The sequence below is a fragment of the Gopherus flavomarginatus genome, chromosome 5, assembly GCF_025201925.1.
Source record: "Gopherus flavomarginatus isolate rGopFla2 chromosome 5, rGopFla2.mat.asm, whole genome shotgun sequence".
Classification (NCBI taxonomy): domain Eukaryota; kingdom Metazoa; phylum Chordata; order Testudines; family Testudinidae; genus Gopherus; species Gopherus flavomarginatus.
The window spans coordinates 35,687,622-35,709,630 of record NC_066621.1 but is presented as its reverse complement, the minus strand read 5'-3'; the positions used below and the strand labels follow the sequence as shown (position 1 = coordinate 35,709,630).

General features: G+C 53.3%; 1 protein-coding gene across 1 annotated transcript; it reads right to left on the bottom strand.

Moving 5' to 3' along the window:
• Positions 1-13,780: 13,780 nt before the first annotated feature.
• LOC127051477 (glycine N-acyltransferase-like protein 3) lies at positions 13,781-21,978 on the bottom strand. The gene is made up of 7 exons (XM_050953801.1): positions 21,901-21,978; positions 20,874-20,981; positions 20,504-20,630; positions 20,011-20,131; positions 17,688-18,044; positions 14,819-14,930; positions 13,781-13,867 (listed from the first exon to the last, which is right to left on the bottom strand). The coding sequence occupies exons 1-7, from the start codon at positions 21,976-21,978 to the stop codon at positions 13,781-13,783; spliced, it is 990 nt and encodes a 329-aa protein (XP_050809758.1).
• Positions 21,979-22,009: the final 31 nt, after the last annotated feature.

The following is a 22,009-nucleotide window of genomic DNA, read 5'->3' as shown; positions in this document are numbered from 1 at the left end:
CTCTTAGTGAAAAAAGGTTTTCCTAATATCCAACCTAAACGTCCCACACTGCATCTTGAGACCATTACTCCTTGTTCTGTCATCTGGTACCACTGAGAACAGTCTAGATCCATCCTCTTTGGAATCCCCCTTCAGGTAGTTGAAAGAAGCTATCAAATCCTCCCTAATTCTCTTCTGCAGACTGAATAATCCCACTTCCCTCAGCCTCTCCTCCTATGTCATGTGCTCCAGCCCCCTAATCATTTTTGTTGTCCTTCACTGGACTCTTTCCAATATTTCCACATCCTTCTTGTAGTGTGTGTAATGTGAGGCCCAAAACTGGACACAGTACTGCAGATGAGGCCTCACCATGCCCAATAGAGGGAAATGATCACATCCCTTGATCTGCTGGCAATGTTCCTACGTATACAGCCCAAAATGCTGTTAGCCTTCTTGGCAACAAGGGCACACTGTTGACTCATATCCAGCTTCTCATCCACTGAAACCCCTAGATCCTTTTCTGCAGAACTGCTGCTTAGTCACTCAGTCCCTAGTCTGTAGCATTGCATGGGATTCTTCTGTCCTAAGTGCAGGACTCTGCACTTGTCCTTGTTGAACTTCATGAGATTTCTTTTGGCCCAATCCTCTAATTTGACTAGATCCCTCTTTATCCTATTCTTACTCTCCAGCATATCTACCACTCCTCCCAGTTTGTCCTGTCTATATGTCTGTGGCCCCAGTCATGCCAGGGCTGGTCTGTACAGGACTCAGGTGGCCCCAGTAGCTTCTACTTACCTGGACAATTTCTCTGCCAGGGTTAGGGGCAGCCCCTGTGAAGATAGAGTGACAAGGTGTCCGTGAGGCAGTGAGGTCCCTGCCTGGCAGCAGCTGGTCCCGTCTCCACTGAGTCTTGCTCTCCTTCAGGGGCTGCTCCAGCCTCTTATCTCAGAGTGAATGAACCATTAACAGAGTCTGTGCCTGGCCCGGAGCTGGGGGCAGCAACATTCCTGCAGTTACGGGCACTCCTTCCATGGGCAGGGAGAGGTGAGATGATTTCCTGGGGTCAGTGGATTAGAATTCTGAGGAAACGTGAGCACAGCCAGGCGTGGGATATGGGGAAACAAGTTCTTCTGGTGCCCCTCAATCCTGAGTCCGTCCCACAGCTCCTGCTGTCCCTGCCCTGGGCTCCCCCACTGCAGCTCCTTCCTAGCTTGCAGTTTCTGTCTATTGCTTTGATTGAGGGTTGTGTTGGGAGCCCTCAGTCTGAGCCCCTCTGCTTGGCTTTGTCTTTGCCTCGGCTCTGTGTCACTCCTAGCCCTGTTCCCCCAAGGGTTGTGTACCCTGGGACACTCTTTCCTTGTTACATCCATGCCATAGCCTGGATCTCGCATGGTCCCTATCAGCATTGGGGAGCAGCCATGGGTTCTGGGCTGGGCTTAGCATGGGTCTGTGATGGTCCTTTACCTGCCGGGAGCAATGCAGTCTGTATCTGCAGCAACATGGTGTCACGTTTATTATTCAGCTGGAATCTGGCATCAGAGAATCCTCAGATTGGCTTGGCAAAGCTGAGCTGAAAGCAGAGTTTGTGTTGGCAGCAACAACTGCCTCAATACCCCCAGCTCTGTGGAATCCATCTTAGCTCTCTCTCCTTTTGTAATGTTTGGAGTGTATAGTTGGTCTATGACCCAAAAACTTGGTGGCTATTTATTACATGTGTAAAAAGACGGGCATGTCTCTCTCTTCCATCCCGCCCACCATCTCCTGCAACATACAGCCCCCGTCCCCTGTCCTCCCACCAGTATTTCCACTTCACCCTCTCCTTCCCATCCCATTAAGGCATCAGCATTTTTGAAGGCAGGTGTGTGTAAAAACCATTGGTAAAAGCTGTGAACTTGAAGAAAAGCTGTTTTTTCAGATGGCAGGTGGCTGTAGTTCAGGAACCTGTTAAATGATCTCAAATGTGGGTCGCTAACCCTACCTCAGACCCGCAGGAGGCACCCCAAATTTCAAGACTATCCAAGTTAGCATGGGGATTTCAGAGCACTTAGAAAAATTGGTTTTTAACAGAAGCCTTCTCTATTTTACCCAGAGCCAACCTGGCACTCAGCTGTAAAATTATATGAAATTAATCAGCAGCAGCTGCTTTGCTATCTCCAGATCCCCAGCCTGGGACAATCTTGAAAGTACAGGTTCCTGCAGTTTATGTCCATCACGGTGCTGTGATCTGCCAGAGGCATGGCGGGAGGAGTGTCAAATTTTGCAAAGTCAGATAATTCTTCATTGGGAGGCTGCATCAAAGTGGCTCTTTGCCAAACCGGCAGAGGATGACAGCAGGACTGAGGGAGCCCTGGGCAGCCCTCCCTTACCCCATGCAAATGAGGCTGAAATCACCTATCTGTACTTATACCAGCTGGGCCAGTCCCCAGCCTCCACCACCTTGCACTACTGCCTGGGCAACCCTTGTGGCTGTCAGAGCTGTGGCATGTGGTGGCACCCAGCTGGCATTTTGCAAAGGATAGGGCACAGGCCTGTCTGATGCCAGGCTCTGGGACAAGGCCAACAGCTGACAGCAAACCGTGAGTGGAGCATAGTGGAGGAGGAAACCACTGCTGAATGGGCATCTGTTCAGTGGTTGTAGGTGGGGAACTGAATCATAGGACACAGCTGGAGACACTAAGGGGAAGAACTGGGTGTTTACTTATTATTCATAAGTGCAGAGAGGTGATTGGGTTTCTCAACCTCTGGGTCAGGACCCAAAAATGTGTTGCCAGAATATTTGAAACAGTCACATGGCTGCTCCTGTGGCTACTGTCCCATGGCACTGGCAGAACTCACTTCCCTGCTACAGGCACTGCAACCTCTGGGGTCCCGGTGGCATTCAGGTTTGGCTCAACCGCTATGATGATGGGAGGCCAAATTTGAGTGAGTGGCACTGCAGCCCCATGAGCCAGGGCACAACTCCACTCTCACAAATTTGGTCCAGTCAGGGGGTTGGGACCAAACCTGAGTGGCACTGAAACCCTGGAGGTGGCAATGGCCAGAGCAAAGAGCCAAGCCCAGCCCGCCCCACACCACAGGAGCTGCCATTTTGAGGTGAGTGCTAGGCAGGACCCTACCCCGCACAGGGGACAGAATCCGACAGAAACTACCCCAGGGTCTCCACCCCCAGACTATTTACTGGGTCACAACAGTTACAAATGGGTCCTAAGCCCCAAAAGATTGAGAACTACTGCTGTAGAGTGGAAAGGTCCTTAATACCAATCCCTGCCCCTCTGAACCAGTTTGATCCCTACCCTGGGGCCACCTAGAGAGGAACGGAACTGAATCCCAATCCCTGCCCCTGAGCTAGCCTGGCCCTCACACCATGGCCCACCCAGAGGGGAAAGGCCCCAGGTCCCACTCCCCAGCACCTGAGAGAGCCAGGACACCCAGGCGCAGCACGGTGTCTGAGGGTGGTACCTCTTTGCATGGCCATGTGAGGACAGCTTTGAACTCAAGCCACGAGTCCACCAGCATCTCCTGCGCTACCGGGTTCCCACAATTTATGGTCATCACAGCGTCATGGACCTGCCGGTGACATGGATGTGGTGGAGGTTAGAGCTAGGGGCAGGGCAGCAATTCCAGCTCTCATGACTCTGTCAGGAGCTTCCCAATGTTTATTGGGGGGGGTTCAGTGTCTTGTGATCTTCTGCACTTTGGCAGTTTTTTGCCCTTCTTCAAAATAGCCACCCTCTCCAATCCCTGCCAATGGGGCTGACACCACAGGCTGCCCTTACTCAAGATGGCTACCACCACACAGTGATTTCAGTGTGCTGAGGCCAGGGAAGATGGTGGTATCCTGCCCCCCACTCCGGGATTACTCTCTTGATTTTTGGTGTCTGACCCCTGGGCTGGTATCACAGGGGAAACCCTGTCCGTGACCCTGACCGTGGCTGGGTCAGGGTTGCCAGGCATCGTTTTCACAGACCCTGGTGGCTCCAGTCAGCACCACTGACAGGTCAGTAAAAGTCCAGTCGGTGGCATAGTGGGGCTAAAGCAGGCTTCCTGCCTCCTCTGGCATCGTGCCCCATGCTGCAGAGGAAGGCAAAAAAAAAAACAAAAACCAGGGTATCTGACAATGTGCCCTGGAGGAAAATTCCTTCCTGACCCCAAATATGGTGATCAGTTAAACCCCGAGCATGTGGGCAAGATTCACCAGCCAGCACCCAGGAAAGAATTCTCTGTAGTAACTCAGATCCCACCCCATCTAACATCTCATTGCAGGCCATTGGGCATATTTACCGCTAATAATCGAAGATCAATTAATTGCCAATATTAGGCTATCCCATCATATCGTCCCCTTCATAAACTTATCAAGCTTAGTTTTGAGGCCAGATATGTCTTTCACCCCCACCGCTCCCCTTGGAAGGCTGTTCCAGAACTTCACTCCTCTGATGGTTAGAAATCTTTGTCTAATTTCAAGTCTAAACTTCCTGATGGCCAGTTTATATCCATTTGTTCTTGTGTCCATATTGGTACTGAGCTTAAATAATTCCTCTCTCTTCCTGGTATTTATTCCTCTGATATATTTATAGAGAGCAACCATATCCCCCCTCAGCCTTCTTTTGGTTAGGCTAAACAAGCTGAGCTCTTTAAGTCACCTTTCATATGACAGGTTTTCCATTCCTCGGATCATCCTAGTAGCCCTTCTCTGTACCTCTTCCAGTTTGAATTCATCCTTCTTAAACATGGGAGACCAGAACTGCACACAGTATTCCAGATGAGGTCTCACCAGAGCCTTGTATAAAGGTACTAACACCTCCTTATCTCTACTGGAAATACCTCATCTGATGCATCCCAAGACCTGCCTCATCTGGGCAGTCTCTGTGCTAAGGTAAGGAGCAGTCCCAGAGAAAACAGTGCGGTCCCTGCCTGGCAGCACCTGGTCCCGTCTCTGCTGGATCTCTCCCTTGAGTACTGCTCCAGTCTCTTAATCCTGAGCAAATGGGAGCAAATGAACCATTAGCAGAGTCTGTGTCTGGCCCTGAGCCAGGGGTACCTCCCTGAAGTCACAAGGCACGATCAGGCGCCTTCCATGGGCAGCCAGGGGTGAAATGATTTCCTGAGGCCAGTGGTGTACAATTCTGAAGAAACACGAGCACAGCCAGGAGTGGGGCATGGGCAAAGCATCTCTGCTGGCGCCCCTCTGTCCTGACCCACAGTCCCTGCTGTCCCAGACCTGGGCTCCTGCATAGCAGCTCTGCTAACTCTGTCTCTTCCTTTGGTAGAGGATTCTGCTGGCATGGGAGCTTCCATTCTGGGCCTCTCTCCTTGGCTGCATCCTTCCCTCTGGCCTGTGTCTCTCCCAGCCCTGTCCACTGAGGAGTGTGTGCCCTACACTCTGTGCTTGTTTTGCTTATGCAGAGGCTGGCATTTCACCTGGGTTCCTATCAGCATTGGGGAGTGGTCATGGGATCCAGTCTGGGCAGGTTTCACCTACAACAAGATGGAAGCGCTCTGGGATGTGGCTGTCATGGTTCATTACCCGCCAAGAGCAATGCAATCAGTATCTGCCATGACCTAACGTCATATTTATTACTTAGCTGGAATCCAGCATCAGAGAACCCGAGCTGAAGGCAGAGGCCATGTTGGCCGCAGCAACTCTGTGGGATTGATCTTGAATCTCCCTCCTTTTGTCTCTGCATCCCTCTGTGAGTTCCTGGGATGCTGAGTCTCTGGGGTTCTCACAAACACAGTCGCCTTCCTCACACCCCGTGTCTTTGTTCCAAGCTGCAGCAGAGCTGTGTCCATGTCTCCTGCTCCCTTGCATGCTAAGTCACTGGCAAACCACGGAGTTAATGTTGCCCAGAAGTTCCATGCGCCCTTCCAGAATGTTAAGCCCAGCAAAACTCTCACATCTGAAAACCAAGCAATGAGGAGTTAAGGTGCCTGCCCATGGCCCTTAACTCTGCCCCTGGAGCTGCCAAGAGCCCCTGAGCTCCAGCTGTCCTCAGAGCGTTACATGTTGCTGTACTGAATGGGGGAATGGTTAGCTGGAGCAGCTGAGAAGAGCTGTGATTGAGATGAGGTGGCTTGGGGGGGCTGTTCCCTTCAACAGAGGTGAGCCCCTCTTCCTGCTCCTCCTCCACAGTGTGTGATCGAAGGAAAGGTATGTATTTTGCCTCATTCCAGTGCTGAGTTGTACACGTTGTGTCACTAATGAGCACAGGGTCTTCCTGCCTGGAAGACGGTTATCAGTGAGGTGGGTATGCATGAAAGGTAAATGACAGTGTAGTGTTAGATGGCATCATGTACCTGAAGGGTAGGAGGTTGAAGGGGTTGTAAAATTAAACAGATGTGATGTGGAACAGGATCAAGCTGTGTCTACACTGAAAACGCTGCAGCGACAGTTCTTCTACCTGTAGCACTGTCTGCATGATGTAGACCAAAATGTGATGTGTGGCCACTCTATCACTCTCCCGACTCCATACCTCCAGGAGGCAGCCCAAATTTCAAGACAATCCAAGTAAGCATGGGGATTTCAGAGCACTTAGAAGAATTGGTTTTAAACAGAAGCCTACTCAATTTTAACTGTAGCCAACCTGGCACTCAGCTGTAAAATTGTACGAAATTAATCAGCAGCAGCTGCTTTGGTATCTCCAGATCCCCAGTGTCACAATAAAATGCCCCCCCTCCCAAGGGTCAGCACCAGCATTGTATATTGTTAACGCCTTTTTATGCATTGGAAAGTATCTTGGGAAGGGTTGAAGGTGTGAGACCCCCCCCCCCAGACCTCAGGGCACATATGGGAGGGAAGAATAGCGGCGTAACTCAGATCTGCTCAGCCTCCCTCCCACCACCTTATATCCTGTCCCAATATCCCACTCTCCATAGTCCCCCTCCCTTTGCTGCAGCCCCAGTCCCCTCTACCCCTATTTCGCCCTGCCTCCTAATTCCCCGTCACAGCAAACTTTCACAAATGGCATTTATTTATTTGTTACTAGTTTAAGCACCTGCTGAATCTTCTGCCATCTTGCAATTATATTTCCCCCACAGCTCCAAATAATAAGATTAAAAACCCCTTTGGCAGAGTCAGACTGTAGCAGCAAGAATGGTTTGTTCTCAGACTTCTCTCTGGGTTTGGATATGAACTTAAAGCCATTCAACCACATTGATACTGGCCTGTGAGCTGTGGCTGGCATATAGTTTTATTGGATGAGAGATTGTTACAGTTGCTAGGATGTCTACAAGCCAAGGAAGAGGGCAGCGCAGGAAGCTGGACTGCAGGGTGCTATGTTTATAGTACTCAGGGTAAGTTCCACCCAGGGAGGCTACTGAGCCCTACCAAATTCACAGCTGGGAAAAATGCATTACAGATCATGAAATCCGGTCTACCTCCGGAAACCTGGCTATTGTACAGGGTTGCAGGATATGGTATACCATACCATGAACCCTCAATTCTGGGCTGCTGTGGTGCCTCACAAGCAGGGTGGCTGGAGAGTGACGGCTGCAGGCCGGGAGCCCAGCTCGGAAGGCAGCACTGCCACCAGCAGCAGCCCAGAAGGGAGGGTTCATGGTATGGTATTTCCACCCTCACTACTGCACTGCCATCAGCAGCAGCTTCCTGCGGGCAGGCGAGGTGCTGGAGGTTGAAGTGAAGAGACTGGCACACAGGAGGAGCCCTCGGCTGGGGTGTCCTAAACCTGCCCCTTCCCGGTTCCAGACCTACCACTCAGTGGTTAAAGGGGCCTTGGGCTGGCTGTGTATGTGCCACAGCACCCTGGGGGTTGTCCATCCATAAGGCTGGACCTGTCTTGCCCTGTCCCCCAAAGTGACAGCCCCTCCAATACTATGCCACTCTTACTTCTCTGCTGCTGGTGGTGGCAGCACTGCCTTCAGTGCTGGGCTCCCAGCCAGCAGCCACTGCTCTTGGGCCTTCCAGCTCTGAAGGCATCACCACTGCTGGCAGCACTGCAGAAGCAAGGGTGGCATGGTATGGTATTGCCAGTCTTACTTCTGTGCTGCAGGTGGTGGTAGCACAAATGTAAGGGTGGCCACCCTTACTTGAGTGCTGCTGCTGGCGGTCGTGCTCCCTTCAGAGCTGGGTTCCCAGCCATCAGCCTTAGTGCTTCCTGAAACCAGGGGAGGATCCTGGAGGTGGCTCTAACCTGCCCCAGGGAGTGGCCCATGCAGGGGAAACGGAAGACCCATCTCACCCCAGCATGGATGGGATTAGCAGCTGGAGCTCAGTACATGGTAGGAACCCCCAGCCCTGCCCCTCCCTGCCCTGGTCCCAGCACTCAAAGGCTTAAGGGGCTTTGGGATGGCTGACCTCTGACCATAAAGACTATTGCCCACCCCTAAGACCAGCCCTCCCTCTCCCAAAAAAGTTATGGTCCCTCTCATACTATGCCACCCTCACTCCTCCGCTGCTGGTGGTGGCTCCGCTGCCTTCAGAGCTGGGCTCCTGGCCAGCAGCCACTTTTCTCCGGCAACCCAGCTCTGAAGGCAGTGACCCCCTCTACAATGGCCTTGCAACCTGGCCCCACAGCTGCATTTTGAGTCAGGAATCCCTACGATTTCAACATCGTGAAATGTCAGATTTAAATATCTGGAACCGTGAAGTTTACGATTTTTAAAATCCCCTGATATTGACCCATATGGAGCATGAATTTGGTAGCCCCCGCACCATGAGGCTGGTATGTTCTATGTGTGATACACCCAGGCCAGTTGGGTACAGCAGAATAGCAGAAGGTAGATATACTGGCCACTGGATTAACAGTTTTCTGTTCCCTGACTGACCAGAGCAGGGGCTGCTCCAAGCTAATGAGAACACCTGACTCTAATTAACCTGCAAAGAGTCAGGTGAGGCCATTAAGTTAATGAGACCACCTGACTCTAATTAAGGCCCTGCAGATACTATAAAAAGGGCTCACTCCAGTTAGGCAGGAGAGAGCCAGGGAGCCAGAGGACAGGAAATGTGGTTGAAGGGCTGGTTAATGAAGACACCCTCAAACCATCATTAAGGGAAACCTAAGGTAAGGGTGAAGAAGGGAGAAGCAGGAGAGCTGTGGGGAAGTGGCCCAGGGAAATGTAGCAACTCTGGCGGTGAAAGGTTGGCTGCCAACAGCTGCTACCATTAGGGTCCCTGGGCCAGAACCCAGAGTAGAGGGCGGGCCCAGGTTCCCCGCAACCCACCACTACAGGAACACCTCCTGGGAGGGGAGGTCAGGCCCCTGTCAGGACAGAAGGCTAAACTGTTCTGAAATAAGCTCCCAGGGACAACAGAGACTGTGAGAGTTCTCTCACCAACCTCCTTGCAGGCCTATGATGAAAAGGGCTTAGTAGACTGTAACCCTGGCCCTAGAGAGAGAAGGGCTACGTGGAGGGTCACAGTGAGCCACTGAGGCTAGCATAAATCGGCTAGAAGCGCAGGACCCATGGGAGCAAGGTCAAAGCTCTGCCATATGTTACAGAGAGGTGCTGGCGAGATGGGAGATGTTTCTAGTTCCATGGGGCCCAATGGAGTGCCCACCCTGTTGATCCTCAGCCCTGCCCCATGGAGGTTGCTGGAGAAGGAGACTTAGGTGGGAGGTGGTGGCTGGTGCTGGGTCAGGGGGCTCAGACAGGAGCTGTCACTGGCTCTGGGGTGTGGATAATGATGGCACAGGCTGGGCTGGTGCTGGAAGCCCTGGCTGTCCTGCAGCCTCTATATGGGGAAGTTGTCCAGGGCCATGTGGCCAAAGATGGCTGCCATGGTGCTGAGCACCTGCATGTAGCCGCACCTATGGTGCTGGGGCAGGGTGTAGCCGTGAGCTGTGGCACCAAAGGGGTCCATGAGGCTCCAGCTAACAGGTTAGCTAGTGGCATCCACAGGACCGCCCAGAGGATTCAGGGGGCCTGGGGCAAAGCAATTTCAGGGGCCCCTTCAATAAAAAAAAGTTGCAATATTATAGAATACTATATTCCTGTGGGGGCTTGTGTGGGGCCCAAAACAATTACCCCACTTCACCCCTGCCCCCCCCCCGAGTAGCCTTGGGGAAAAATAAACATTTAAAAACTTCCACATCTACGCACAAACCCAGTTTCGACAGAACTTCTTTTCAAGTCACCTTTACAAGGTATCACTGGTTCTCAGCATCAGCTAGTGCTAAAAGGCACTAAAGCTCATTAAAAGGGTTGGATAAAAATGTTCTGTCAAAACTTCTTTTGGATCGAAAACTGGGGGTTTTTAAAAAGCAGAAAAAAATCACGGACAATGTCTGCTTTCCTTCAAAATTTGTTGTGGTTTTTTTAATTGAAAAGCTGAAATTAGTCTGCCAAAACCTGAACATGGTTTGGGGTTTCAGAAGTGTGTGGCCAAATATTTGCTGCTTGCTGTGTTTGTTTAAAGAAACAATAAAGAAATTCTGCTTAAAAAAAATCCAAAACTTTTGAACCACCGCAGCTTGTGACCAAATGCCTGAGCCCATCCAGTCAGAGATTTTTCCAGGTTTCTGATACTCTGCCAGCTTCCTTGACTTATATGTATCTCCATAACTTTGGGTTCATTTAGGTTAGAACATAAGAATGGCCATACTGGGTCAGACCAAAGGTTCATCCAGCCCAGTATCCTGTCTACCGACAGTGGACAATGCCAAGTGCCCCAGAGGGAGTGAACCTAACAGGTAATGATCAAGTGATCTCTCTCTTGCCATCCATCTCCATCCTCTGACAAACAGAGGCTAGGGACAGCATTCCTTACCCATCCTGGCTAATAACCATTAATGGGCTTAACCTCCATAAAGGTATCTGTTTCCAAGAGACTGGCTCCACGGGGTCCCTCACAAACTGGAGATGGTTACTGTGGGTTTGTCTTTAGTATAGTGTACGTACATACTCCACGAACTGAGCATTTGAGCTTGTTCCAGAATCGGGGGTGAGCCTATGCTGTGAAAACTGAAATGCTCAAAATAGCACATGCATGTGAATGGACACAGGGTGCTAAAATTAAATTAACCCAGGAGTTCTCAAACGGGGGTCAGGACCCCTCAGGGGGTCATGAGGTTATTACTGGGGGTCGTGAGCTATCAGCCTCCACCTCAAACCCCATTTTGCCTCCAGCATTTATAATAGTCCCACATATATATATTTAAAAAGTGTTTTTAATTGATAAGAGGTGGGGTTTCACACTCAGAGGTTTGCTATGTGAAAGTGGTCACCAGTACTAAAGTTTGAGAACCACTGAATTAACCGCTCTGGAGCCTCGGTGAATGCAGGGGAGGGGGGGTCTCCCTTGGTAGGGTTGGGAAGGAGGTAGGTGGTGTAGGATATTGCTCTTCTCATGTGATCTCTTCCCCATGGAAAAGATAATAGCTTGGCTCTTTGTGTTAAATAGCTGTCTGCAAGCCTCAAACTGCCCCCATTCAACCTCCATCCACTTCCTGCCCCCCGACTTACCCCTCAGAATCCCTGACCCGTCTTGCTCCTTGTCCCCTCACCACCCCCTGAGACCCTCTCCCCAACCACCACCCGGGACCCCACCCCCACCAACCCCTCTGTTCTCTGACTGCCCTGATCCCTATCCACCCCTCCCCCCGCAGAGTCCTGACAGACCCCCAGAATGCCCACGATCCAACCCCCCATTCCCTGTCCTCTGACCGCCCCCCACGAACCTCTGCCCCCTCTCTGTCCCTGGGACTTCTTGCCCCTTATCCAACCCTCCTGGCCCTGCTGCTTACCCCCACCTCCCCCGTCTCCCAGGGGCTCAGCACACCACATCCAGGAGCGGCTCTTGACAGCACTGCAGCAGTGTCGCTTCAGAGGGGCCTGAGGTTCCGCCAGGAAGCCAGGAGCTTGCAGCTGCACCCCCTTACCATGTGACTCCAAGCAGGGAGGAGCTCAGGCCCTTCTGGAGCCATGCCGCTTTAGCTCTGTCCAGGGTCACTCCTGGATTATTCCCGTCTCTCCCCTCTCTTGGAGCCTCAGCGTGCCACATCCAGGAGCTGCCCTGGCCCCTGGACAGCACTGCAGTGGCATAGCTCTGGCGGGATCGGAGCTCGCAGACCCACCCCTTTACCATGTGGCTCTGAGCGGGGAGGAGCTCAGGCCCCACCTGAGCCACACTACTTTAGTTCTGTCCAGGGCCACTCCTGGATGCGCCATGCTGGGGCGCCAGGGGATGGTGAAAGGCGGAGGAGGCCAGGGCTGGAGAATTCTTGTGCTCCGCCGCCCCACCCCCTGCCCCGGGCTGCTCTGGGCATTCTGGAAGCAGAAGCTGGAGAAACAGTAAATCAGGTTGGCCAGAAACCGCCGGCTCTGCTCAGCCCCCACAAAGGGCCATGTCTCGTTCAGCAGGTCGGCATGAGAGATGTCCAGGGACAAGAGCCTCAGAGCAGAGTCCAGCCTGGGGAGCACAAAGAGGCAGGGTAGAGGAGCCAATGGAAGAGAGGTACAGACTGACTCAGGAGGTGGGGAATGGGACATGGGGCCTTCTCCCTCAATGGGTGCTGGCTCCAATCCGACCCTGGGGCTTGGGAACTGATTGGCTCAGAGAAGTGGGGAGCATGGGACCTTTCCCTGGTAACACAGGTGGGAGCAGCACTGTGTCATTGTAACACAGGTGGGAGCAGCTTTGCGGGTCTCAGAGGGGGTATCTCCTCAGGGAAGCTTCTCCCCATTCCCAGAGCATCCCCTGGAGCCAGGCCCTTTGCTGGGGGCCTGAGTGACTGAACCAGCTTTGGGCAGGGAAGATGCCCCTGCCCTCGGGGGGTCCTTATGGCTGGAGGAGCCACAACATGGGGCAAGTGGCTGGTAGCTGTCTGTGCTCTGCCTAGGCTGCTTGCCAGGGTGTAGGTCTCCAGGAATGCAAGTTGGGCAACTGTTTGGCAGGGCCATCATGTGCTGTGGAGCAAGGGAGGCCATTGTCCTTCTAGACCTTGGCTTGTCCTTCCCGCATAGGACTATCAGCTCCTTTTTGCTCCACCTGACTGATCCTGTAATAGTCAAACACAGCTTTGCTCTTCCTGCCCCCTGAGTTTTTCTGAAATGACACCTCTGGTGTTGGGGAATCACGAGTCTCTCACACACACACACACACACACACACACACACACACACACACACACACACACACACACACACACACACACACACACACACACACACCCCCTTGTGCCTGAGCTGTCCAGTGTCTGTGGGGTCCCTGAGCAGCCAGAGAACAGCCTGTGTGTGCAGTGCCCATCCCAGTGAGATGCAGCCACTGGCCTCACGAGCCCGTGCCTGGGGCCTAGATGAGGTGAGGAATAGGGCCTGCTGGCCAGTCTGTGGGTCTTCCAGTGACTCTGTCCACCCCACTGTTCCCACCCCCAAGCAGACACTGACCAGATCTCAGGCATGGTGCTGGGATCCAATGGAGGTAGGTGAAGTAGTTGGATGCCTCCAGCTGCACCCCCTTGGCCCTGGTGATGTCCCTCAAGGCCTCATACACACCATCCTGGAGCCCTGCAGGAGGTGGCGACAGGCCCTGAGCAGTGACAGTCCTGATGGGGAACGTGGCTGTTGGAGGCCCAGCTTGGAATGTGGGGAGGAGAGGGGAACAAGCTGACCCACTGGCATGCCGGTCTCATGAAAGTGAGCCTGCACCAAGTGAGGCAATCCAGTCCTGAGACCATGGGGCACATGGGAGCAGGCTGGTGGGAAATGTGTGGACCTGGAGACTCAGGGTCTGGCAGTGTTGGGGCTGGCTGGAGTTTGGCCCTAGATGGTGTGGGGGACACGCAGTGATTGTGGTGCTCAGGAGGAGGCAGCCCCAGACATTGCCGTGGATGCAGAAAGCCTAACCTCAGTTGATCATGCCCACGCTGCCCAGAAGGGCCTGGCAGAACTCTGTGTACATGTTCATGTAGAAGTCAGAGTTGTCTGATGCCACCTGACACAGAGCCGAAAGGTTAAAGGGAAACTCCCAATGGAAAGATTGATTTGGCTGAAGGGGGACACTTCTGTGGGTCACTGATTAAGAACGGCTTTGGACTAGGGTTGTGAATCCACCAGCACTTTGTGCCCAGCTGGATTCCACAGTGTGTGTGTAAGACTCGTGATTCCCCAACACCAGAGGTGTCATTTCAGAAAAACTCAGGGGGCAGGAAGAGCAAAGCTGTGTTTGACTATTACAGGATCAGTCAGGTGGAGCAAAAAGGAGCTGATAGTCCTATGCGGGAAGGACAAGCCAAGGTCTAGAAGGACAATGGCCTCCCTTGCTCCACAGCACATGATGGCCCTGCCAAACAGTTGCCCAACTTGCATTCCTGGAGACCTACACCCTGGCAAGCAGCCTAGGCAGAGCACAGACAGCTACCAGCCACTTGCCCCATGTTGTGGCTCCTCCAGCCACAAGGACCCCCCGAGGGCAGGGGCATCTTCCCTGCCCAAAGCTGGTTCAGTCACTCAGGCCCCCAGCAAAGGGCCTGGCTCCAGGGGATGCTCTGGGAATGGGGAGAAGCTTCCCTGAGGAGATACCCCCTCTGAGACCCGCAAAGCTGCTCCCACCTGTGTTACAATGACACAGTGCTGCTCCCACCTGTGTTACCAGGGAAAGGTCCCATGCTCCCCACTTCTCTGAGCCAATCAGTTCCCAAGCCCCAGGGTCGGATCGGAGCCAGCACCCATTGAGGGAGAAGGCCCCATGTCCCATTCCCCACCTCCTGAGTCAGTCTGTACCTCTCTTCCATTGGCTCCTCTACCCTGCCTCTTTGTGCTCCCCAGGCTGGACTCTGCTCTGAGGCTCTTGTCCCTGGACATCTCTCATGCCGACCTGCTGAACGAGACATGGCCCTTTGTGGGGGCTGAGCAGAGCCGGCGGTTTCTGGCCAACCTGATTTACTGTTTCTCCACTGTTCATTGTGGCGCCGTAGATCTGCTGGAGATATGGAGGGGGCGGGGGGCCAGATTTGAAGTTGGAAAACTCTTCATTGGGAGGCAGCACCGAGGTGGCCCTTTGCCAAAGCAGCAGAGGATGGCAGCAGAGGATGGCAGCCCTCCCTTACTCCATGCAAACGAGGCTGAAATCACCAGAGCTGGGTGGGGTGGTGGAGCCTGGGTGCTGGCCCAGCTGGCATTTCTGAAAGGATAGGGCACAGGCCTGTCTAATGCCAGGCTCTGGGACGAGGCCAACAGCTGACAGCAAACGGTGAGTGAAGCCTAGCAGAGGAGGAAACCACTGCTGAAGGGGCATCTGTTCAGTGGTTGTGGGTGGGGAACTAAATCAGAGGACACAGCTGGAGACACTGATACGCCGGAGACACTAAGGGGCAGGACTGGTTGTTTACTTATTATTCATAAGTACAGATAGGTGAGCTGTTATTGCTGAGCTCTCTGCAGTTGCATGCTGGTTTCCCCGTCCCCTCTAACAAAGCTCTTCTTGTTTCACACACACTCAGTTTCTCTCTTAAAGTCCCTCCAGGGATGATATTTAGTGATCGTAGAAATTTGCTAGGATAGCTCCAACTGGTGCTATTGGTTACTTTTCCAAAGGAAGCTCTAGATATTTGACCTGACCCTTGTTGCTGCGGAGACAACCCTGCAGACCAGGTTATGCACCCAGAACACTTTGGTCTTCTGACCGTCAGTATTTTGACACAAAGCCAACATTTTCTGGGAACAAGCAGAACCTTTTTTGGGAAAATTTCATTTGAAAAGTGGGTTGAAAAACTGTTGCATGGCCCTAGCTGTAATTCTACCTTTCCCCTCGCCCGCGTGGTCCCAGCCCTGCCAGGGAGTGATGCCACGAAGGGGAAATACTCAAAGGTGTTTTCAACAATCAGTTTAATCACAGCTGGGATCACTAAGCCCAAAACGCTTCCTACTATCGGTCAATGTCGGTGGGCAGAGTTAAAGGGATTTGGGTGTCTTGGCTGTGTGCTGCTGAATTTAACACGTCTGGATTGCTTTTGACTGTGACCTCAGGCCAGGAGTTCTTGGTGATGGTGAAGTTTGGTTTAAGGATAATCAACATCCCTGGGAGATATTTAACCCTTGAGTTACTCAGAGAGACTGGTGCTTGGCATGGGAACACTCTCAGGCTGGTGAGTATCAATGCAGAACAGCCAGATCCATCATGGGTTAGAAGCATCATGGGTTAAAGCACGCTGTGCTCAAGGAGATGTTGCTGAATGGGGACCTATTTCCCAGCCCCTCCCACCCCACATAAAGCTGCCCCGGCTTGTATTGTCCAGGAAATGGGAAAAGAGCTGATGAGAGCAGGGTGGAACAGCAAGAGACATGAGAAGCCCCAAGGAAGTGGGGGAGAAAGATCTGGGGAAGATGTCTCTGGCAGGGGAGGGGGAGGGTGATACACTGACTGTGGAAGAGTTAGAGATGCAATACACTGAACAGGGTGTCCCAGGGAAAGCAGGGGAGGAGGAGCAGAGCAGATGCAGGAGGCAGGTGAGCATGTAGCTAGATTGGGTGGAAGATCATTGAGCCATTGTTGGAGGAACTGGGATGGGGCAGTGTAGGGAAGTGGGATGAGGGTACTATGTGTATGGGTCTGGCGTGGTAGGATCCATCAAGGAGGGTAGGTTATGGGCCTGGAAGTGTAGGACAGACCCTCTAAAGGTGGATATAGGGCTATGGGGGAGGGCAAGGCCTGTGGGGCTGGAACTGGGAGATGTTACGGATTCCACTTGGCCAAGAATGATCCCCTGACTCCTCTACCTGCCTCCCTTGTCAGGTCCTGTCATAACCTAATCCCAGATTTGGACCTTAGCGTCCAAAATATGGGGGTTAGTATGAAAACCTCCAAGCTTAGTTATCAGCTTGGACCTGGTAAAGATGCCACCACCCAAAAAATTAGAGTGTTTTGGGGCACTCTGGTCCCCCCAACAACCTTCCCTGGGGACCCCAAGACCCAAATTCCTTGAGTCTCACAACAAAGGGGAATAAACCATTTCCCTTCCCCCCTCCAGGTGTTCCCTCCCTGGGTTCCTGGAGAGATACACAGAAGCAAGCTCCGTGAATCTAAATAGAGGGACTCCACCCTCTCCTATTTTCAGTCCTGGGAACACAAGCACTTCCCTCTTCATCCAGAGGGTATGCAAAGTCAGGCTAGTAAATCTAACACACACAGATTTCCCCCTGACTTCTTCCTCCCACCAATTCCCTGGTGAGCACAGACTCAGTTCCCTGGAGTTCCCCACTAATGAAAAACTCCAACAGGTCTTAAAAAGAAAGCTTTATGTAAAAAGAAAGAAAAATATATAAAAATGGTCTCTCTGTATTAAAGTGACAAATACAGGGTCAATTGCTTAAAAGAAATATGAATAAACAGCCTTATTCAAAAGAACACAATTCAAAACACTCCAGCAACTACACCATGTAAATACAAAAGAAAAAAACAATAACCCCTATTGTTTTATGATCTCTGTACTCACAACTTGGAAACAGAAGATTAGAAAGCAAGAAACAGAAAAATCCTTCCCATAGCTGAGAGGGACAGATTCAAGAACAGAACAAAGGACTCCCACATAAACTTCCCTCCACCCAGATTTGAAAAATTCTTGTTTCCTGGTTGGTCCTCTGGTCAGGTGTTTCAGGTTACTCCTTTCCAGGTAAAAGAACATTAACCCTTAGCTATCTGTTTATGACAGGTCCCTTGGGCGGCTGGGCTGACTCATGCAGGGGCTGTGCCTGGTGCTGGCCTGGGGGTTAACGTCGGGACTTTCCCCAATGCTGGGTTGTGAAGAATGAAGTACCACAGGTGGGGCTGGCGCTGGAAGGCCTGCCTCTCCTGCAACCTCTGCATGGGGTAGTTCTCCATGGCCACACAGCCATAGCTGGGATAGCCTAGTGTGTGCAACCGCTTGATTAACAAAGTATTCAGCATCCCCACGTAGCCGCACTGCCGGTGCCGAGGCAGAGTGTAGGAAAGCCCCATGGCACCAAACGGGTATGAAGCAGTCCAGCTGACTGGGTGCCCAGCAGCATCGAGCAGGCAGACACTGGGGAAGTGGCAGATCAGGCTGGCCAAGTACTTCCTGCTTTTCTCGTTCCCCCCAAAGACCCACGTACCATTCAGCACGTCAGCATGGGAGACATCCAAGGACGAGAGCCTTATGGTAGGGTCCAGCCGAGGGGGGCAGAAAGCAGCACGGCAAAGCCCCAAAGGTCAGCGATCAGAGTGACACCTCAGAATCATGAGATGGCCTTAACATCATGAGGTTTTTTTTTAAAATATGACACTGTGATTGCTGGTCTTCCTTGACAGCTGAACTCCTCTGGCCCCAACCCCTGGATGTGACATGATCAGTATTACCAGCAATCCCAGATTTATTATGGTGGTGTGGGCCTCACTGCAGAATCTCCTATCCCCATATCTGCCCATTTGCTGCCCCACAAATCATTCTGTCCCATCAGTTCTGCCCCCACACAGGCACCCATCAACTCTGTCTCCAGCCCCGCCCCCTCCCAGCTTCCCCTCTGCACCTCCTGGTGTTCTTCCACCCCTCCCAGCCCTGTGGGGGCTACAGCAGGCTCCCCTCTATGCTTCCCAGGCTGGGTGTCCTAGGGAAGGGGTGAAGAGGGACACCACGCTGTCCCATTGCTCACAAGAGGGGTGGGGGAGGAGAGAGTGGAACCACCCTGAGATGCTGAACAAATTCTGCTTCCTCTTCCCCCAACCCGTCTCATGAGAAGGTGTCATGTTACCTCAGGGAAAGGCAGGGGCAGGGATCTCTTACTGCAGCAGCTCTGATTGGCTGCTCTTCTCCCAGCAGGGTGTGTGGGAGAAGCAGTCAGTCAGACTGGGCTTTCCCCCCAGGGCAGGGGGGGTTTGCCATGAAGATCATAGCAAGATGAGCTCCAGACCTGGCCAAACTTGTGGGACTCAGGAGATGGGGGATAATAGATCCAAGTGGAGGGGTGAGGTAGCTGCCTTGCTTGGGGGATGGGAAATGGGACACGGGGCCTTTTCCCCTTACTCATACAGTGGCAAGGCTGCCTAATATCTCGTCTCATTAGAACTGAGTGTTTCATTCCCCTTCCTGATAGACAGGGCCGGGTTTAGGAAGTGTGGGGCCCCATTCGAACAGTTTCAACAGGGCCCCGGCAGGGATGACTAAAAACCAAAAAACCAAAAACCACACGCACGTGTAAAAAAAACACGTGGGGCTTGTACTCACCAAGTGGTGCGCCAAGTCTTCAGCAGCACTTCGGCAGCGGGTTCTTCACTCGCTCCAGGTCTTTGGCAGCACTGAAGGACCCGCCGCTGAAGTGCCACCGAAGGGACTAGCCAGGGAAGGGATTCTCACTGGGCATGGGGCCCTCTTAGGCGTGAGGCCCAATTCGGGGGATTTGGTGGAATAGGCCTAAAGCCAGCCCTGCTGATAGAGACCCCCCATCCCTAAAGTGCCCCCGGGGTATCTGCCCCTCTCTGGGTCCTGGGTGAGAAGCCGAGGTCTGAACAGGCTGTGCACAGGGAAGGCTCCTCTCCATCCTGGGCTAGGTGAGCTGTGGTGCAGGGATGGGTGGGAGCACGGTCTGTCACTGCCCATGGCTGGCTGGCTGAAGGACTGCCTGGTCCCCAGGGGCCATGGATGGGGCCCCACTGGCGGCACAGAAGCCATTTGTATCAGTCTTTCCTGGTAGAGGCTGGGAGCTCTGTGCAGGAGCTGAAGAGGGATCCCCCTCCCCATGGCTGGCCCCACCTGAATCTGGCTATGCTCCCCAGTCCTTGCAGGGTCCCTGAAAGAGATTGGGCTCAGTGCCAATCCCACTGAGATTCTGCTGGTGGCAACAGGACCCCAGTGCCCTAGGTCCTGCATAAGAAATAGTCGGCCAGACCTTGTGCATCCCAAGGTTAGGGTGACCAGATGTCCAGATTTTATAGGGACAGTCCTGATATTTGGGGCTTTGTCTTATATAGGTGCCTATTACCCCCCACCCCCTGTCCCAATTTTTCATGCCTGCTCTCTGGTCACCCTAATCCCAATGCCATGCTGGCCACTGTCCCCACCTCTTAGGCTGCCTCCTTCCCTAGCACACCCCCTGTGGGGCCCTGTGACACAGGCAGACACTGACCGGATCTCAGGCATGGAGCTGGGATCTGGGTGAAAATAGGTGAAGTAGCGCAACACCTCCAGCTTGATCCCCTTAGCCTTGGCGATGTCCTTGCAGACTTCGTACACTCCATCCTGGAGGCCTGCAGGGGGCAGCGACGGGCCATGAGCAGTGGGGAAAGGGAATGAATGATGGTGACAAAAGTGTCCATATGTGTGGGGAGCCCAGCCTGGCACACGAGTCAGGAGCGGCAGGGGTCTGAGCTTTCAAATCCCCAGCCCCAACCCTAAGGGAAGATGGTGTGGTCAGGTGATCTGACCCCAGCCTAGCACTGTCACGGGGCTACCTCATATGTTCCTGCCCTGCATAGGGCTCTGGGGAGCAGCCTTGCAGCCTGGATGAGGAGAGGGCTTTGGGGCTGTCATTGTAGGACAGGATCCTGGGGTTGACCCAGACAGGACATATATGTTCAGTTGCTGTGGGGCTCTCCCAGATGCTTTGGGGCACAAGTTACCAAGGATGCGGAAGCTCTGTCCCCAGTTGACAGCACCCACACTGGCCAGCAGGGCCCGGCTGGCACCTAGGCCCTGGTAGTACACTATGTATGTGTTGGTGTACAAATCAGAGTCATCCAATGCCACCTGTTGGTGGAGATATACAGCCAAGATGGGAGAATTCCCAATGGAATGACCGATCTGCCTTCTCCATCTCCCCAGAGCCAGCCTGGTCCCCCCTAGAGCGGATGGGCTGCGTGTCCCATACCCAGCTCTCAAGCCAGCTTGGCTCAACCCTGTGGCCCCCTGAAGTGGAAGGGCCCAGAATCCCAGTCATCCGCCCAAGCTATACAGGTCTCCAGGTGCAGCGTGGTGGCTGAGCAGCTTCACCTTTCTGCGCGTCTGGGTGAGGATGACTTTGAACTCGGGCCATGAATCCACCAGCACCTCCTGTGCAACCGGGTTCCCCCGGTTTATGGTCATCACAGTGCCATAGACCTGCCAGAGACATGGAGGTGGTGGGGGCAGAGCTGGGGGAGAGGCATTTCGTGATCTTCTGCACATTAGGTGGGTTTTTACCCTTCTCCAACATGGTCTCCCTCTCCCATCCCTGCCAATGGGCCTGACACCACAGGCTGCCCTTAGTCAAGATGGCCACCACCTCGCAATGATTTCAGAGGGCTGAGGCCTGGGAAGACGGGTGCCCCTGGCTATGGGTACCAGAGATGGGGGGCAGGGGAATGTGAGGAGCAGCAAGGAGAGGTGAATGGGGAGCGAGTGGGGGATGCTAGGGGTTGGGGTGAGGGGCAGGGAGGGGGTAGGGATATGGAGGGGAAAGATATGGGGAAGGGAGCATGAGGGACAAGGGCCACGGCAGGTCCTGTCTCTAACCACCACCCCAGGTTTACTCTCCTGATTTAGGGGTCTGACTCCTTATTTATGGGTCCTGCCCTGGGATCGCAGGGGAGACCCTGAGCGCAAAGGAGGGGTGACAAAGGGGCTGGTGACCCCCACACACACTTGAGCCCTGTGATGACATGGAATCATGGAGGGAGCCAGAGCTACCCGGGTCTTTGCTCGGCTGGCATGGAGCCTGCCCATGCAGTGACTGGCTGGCACAGAGCCTGCCTGTGCTGTTAACTGTTCGATATGGAGCCAATCTGCCCTGTGACTGGCTGGGGAGGTCCTGCCGGCTACAGTGCGTGAGCAGCAGGAATTTGCTGGATTTGGAGTTTGGGAGACAGGAGATGTGAATGGGGAGGGAGTGGCTGGGACAGCAGTCAGCACCTGGGGGCAGGGTCTTGCCCCCAGCCAGCCAAATCTCCAACCCATCACCTTGGGGAGAGGGAACATTGTGCCCTGCTCCCATCCCCATCCCAGGAAGTGGCACATGCAAAAAAAGATCGATCCTTGTCACCAGCAATGTATCAGGCAGGCCCCTCCATAATGTCCCCTCCAGCAGCCGCAGCTTGGAGGAGCAGCTCAGGATCAGCATCTCTGGTGATTCCAGCAAAGATGGCACAGGG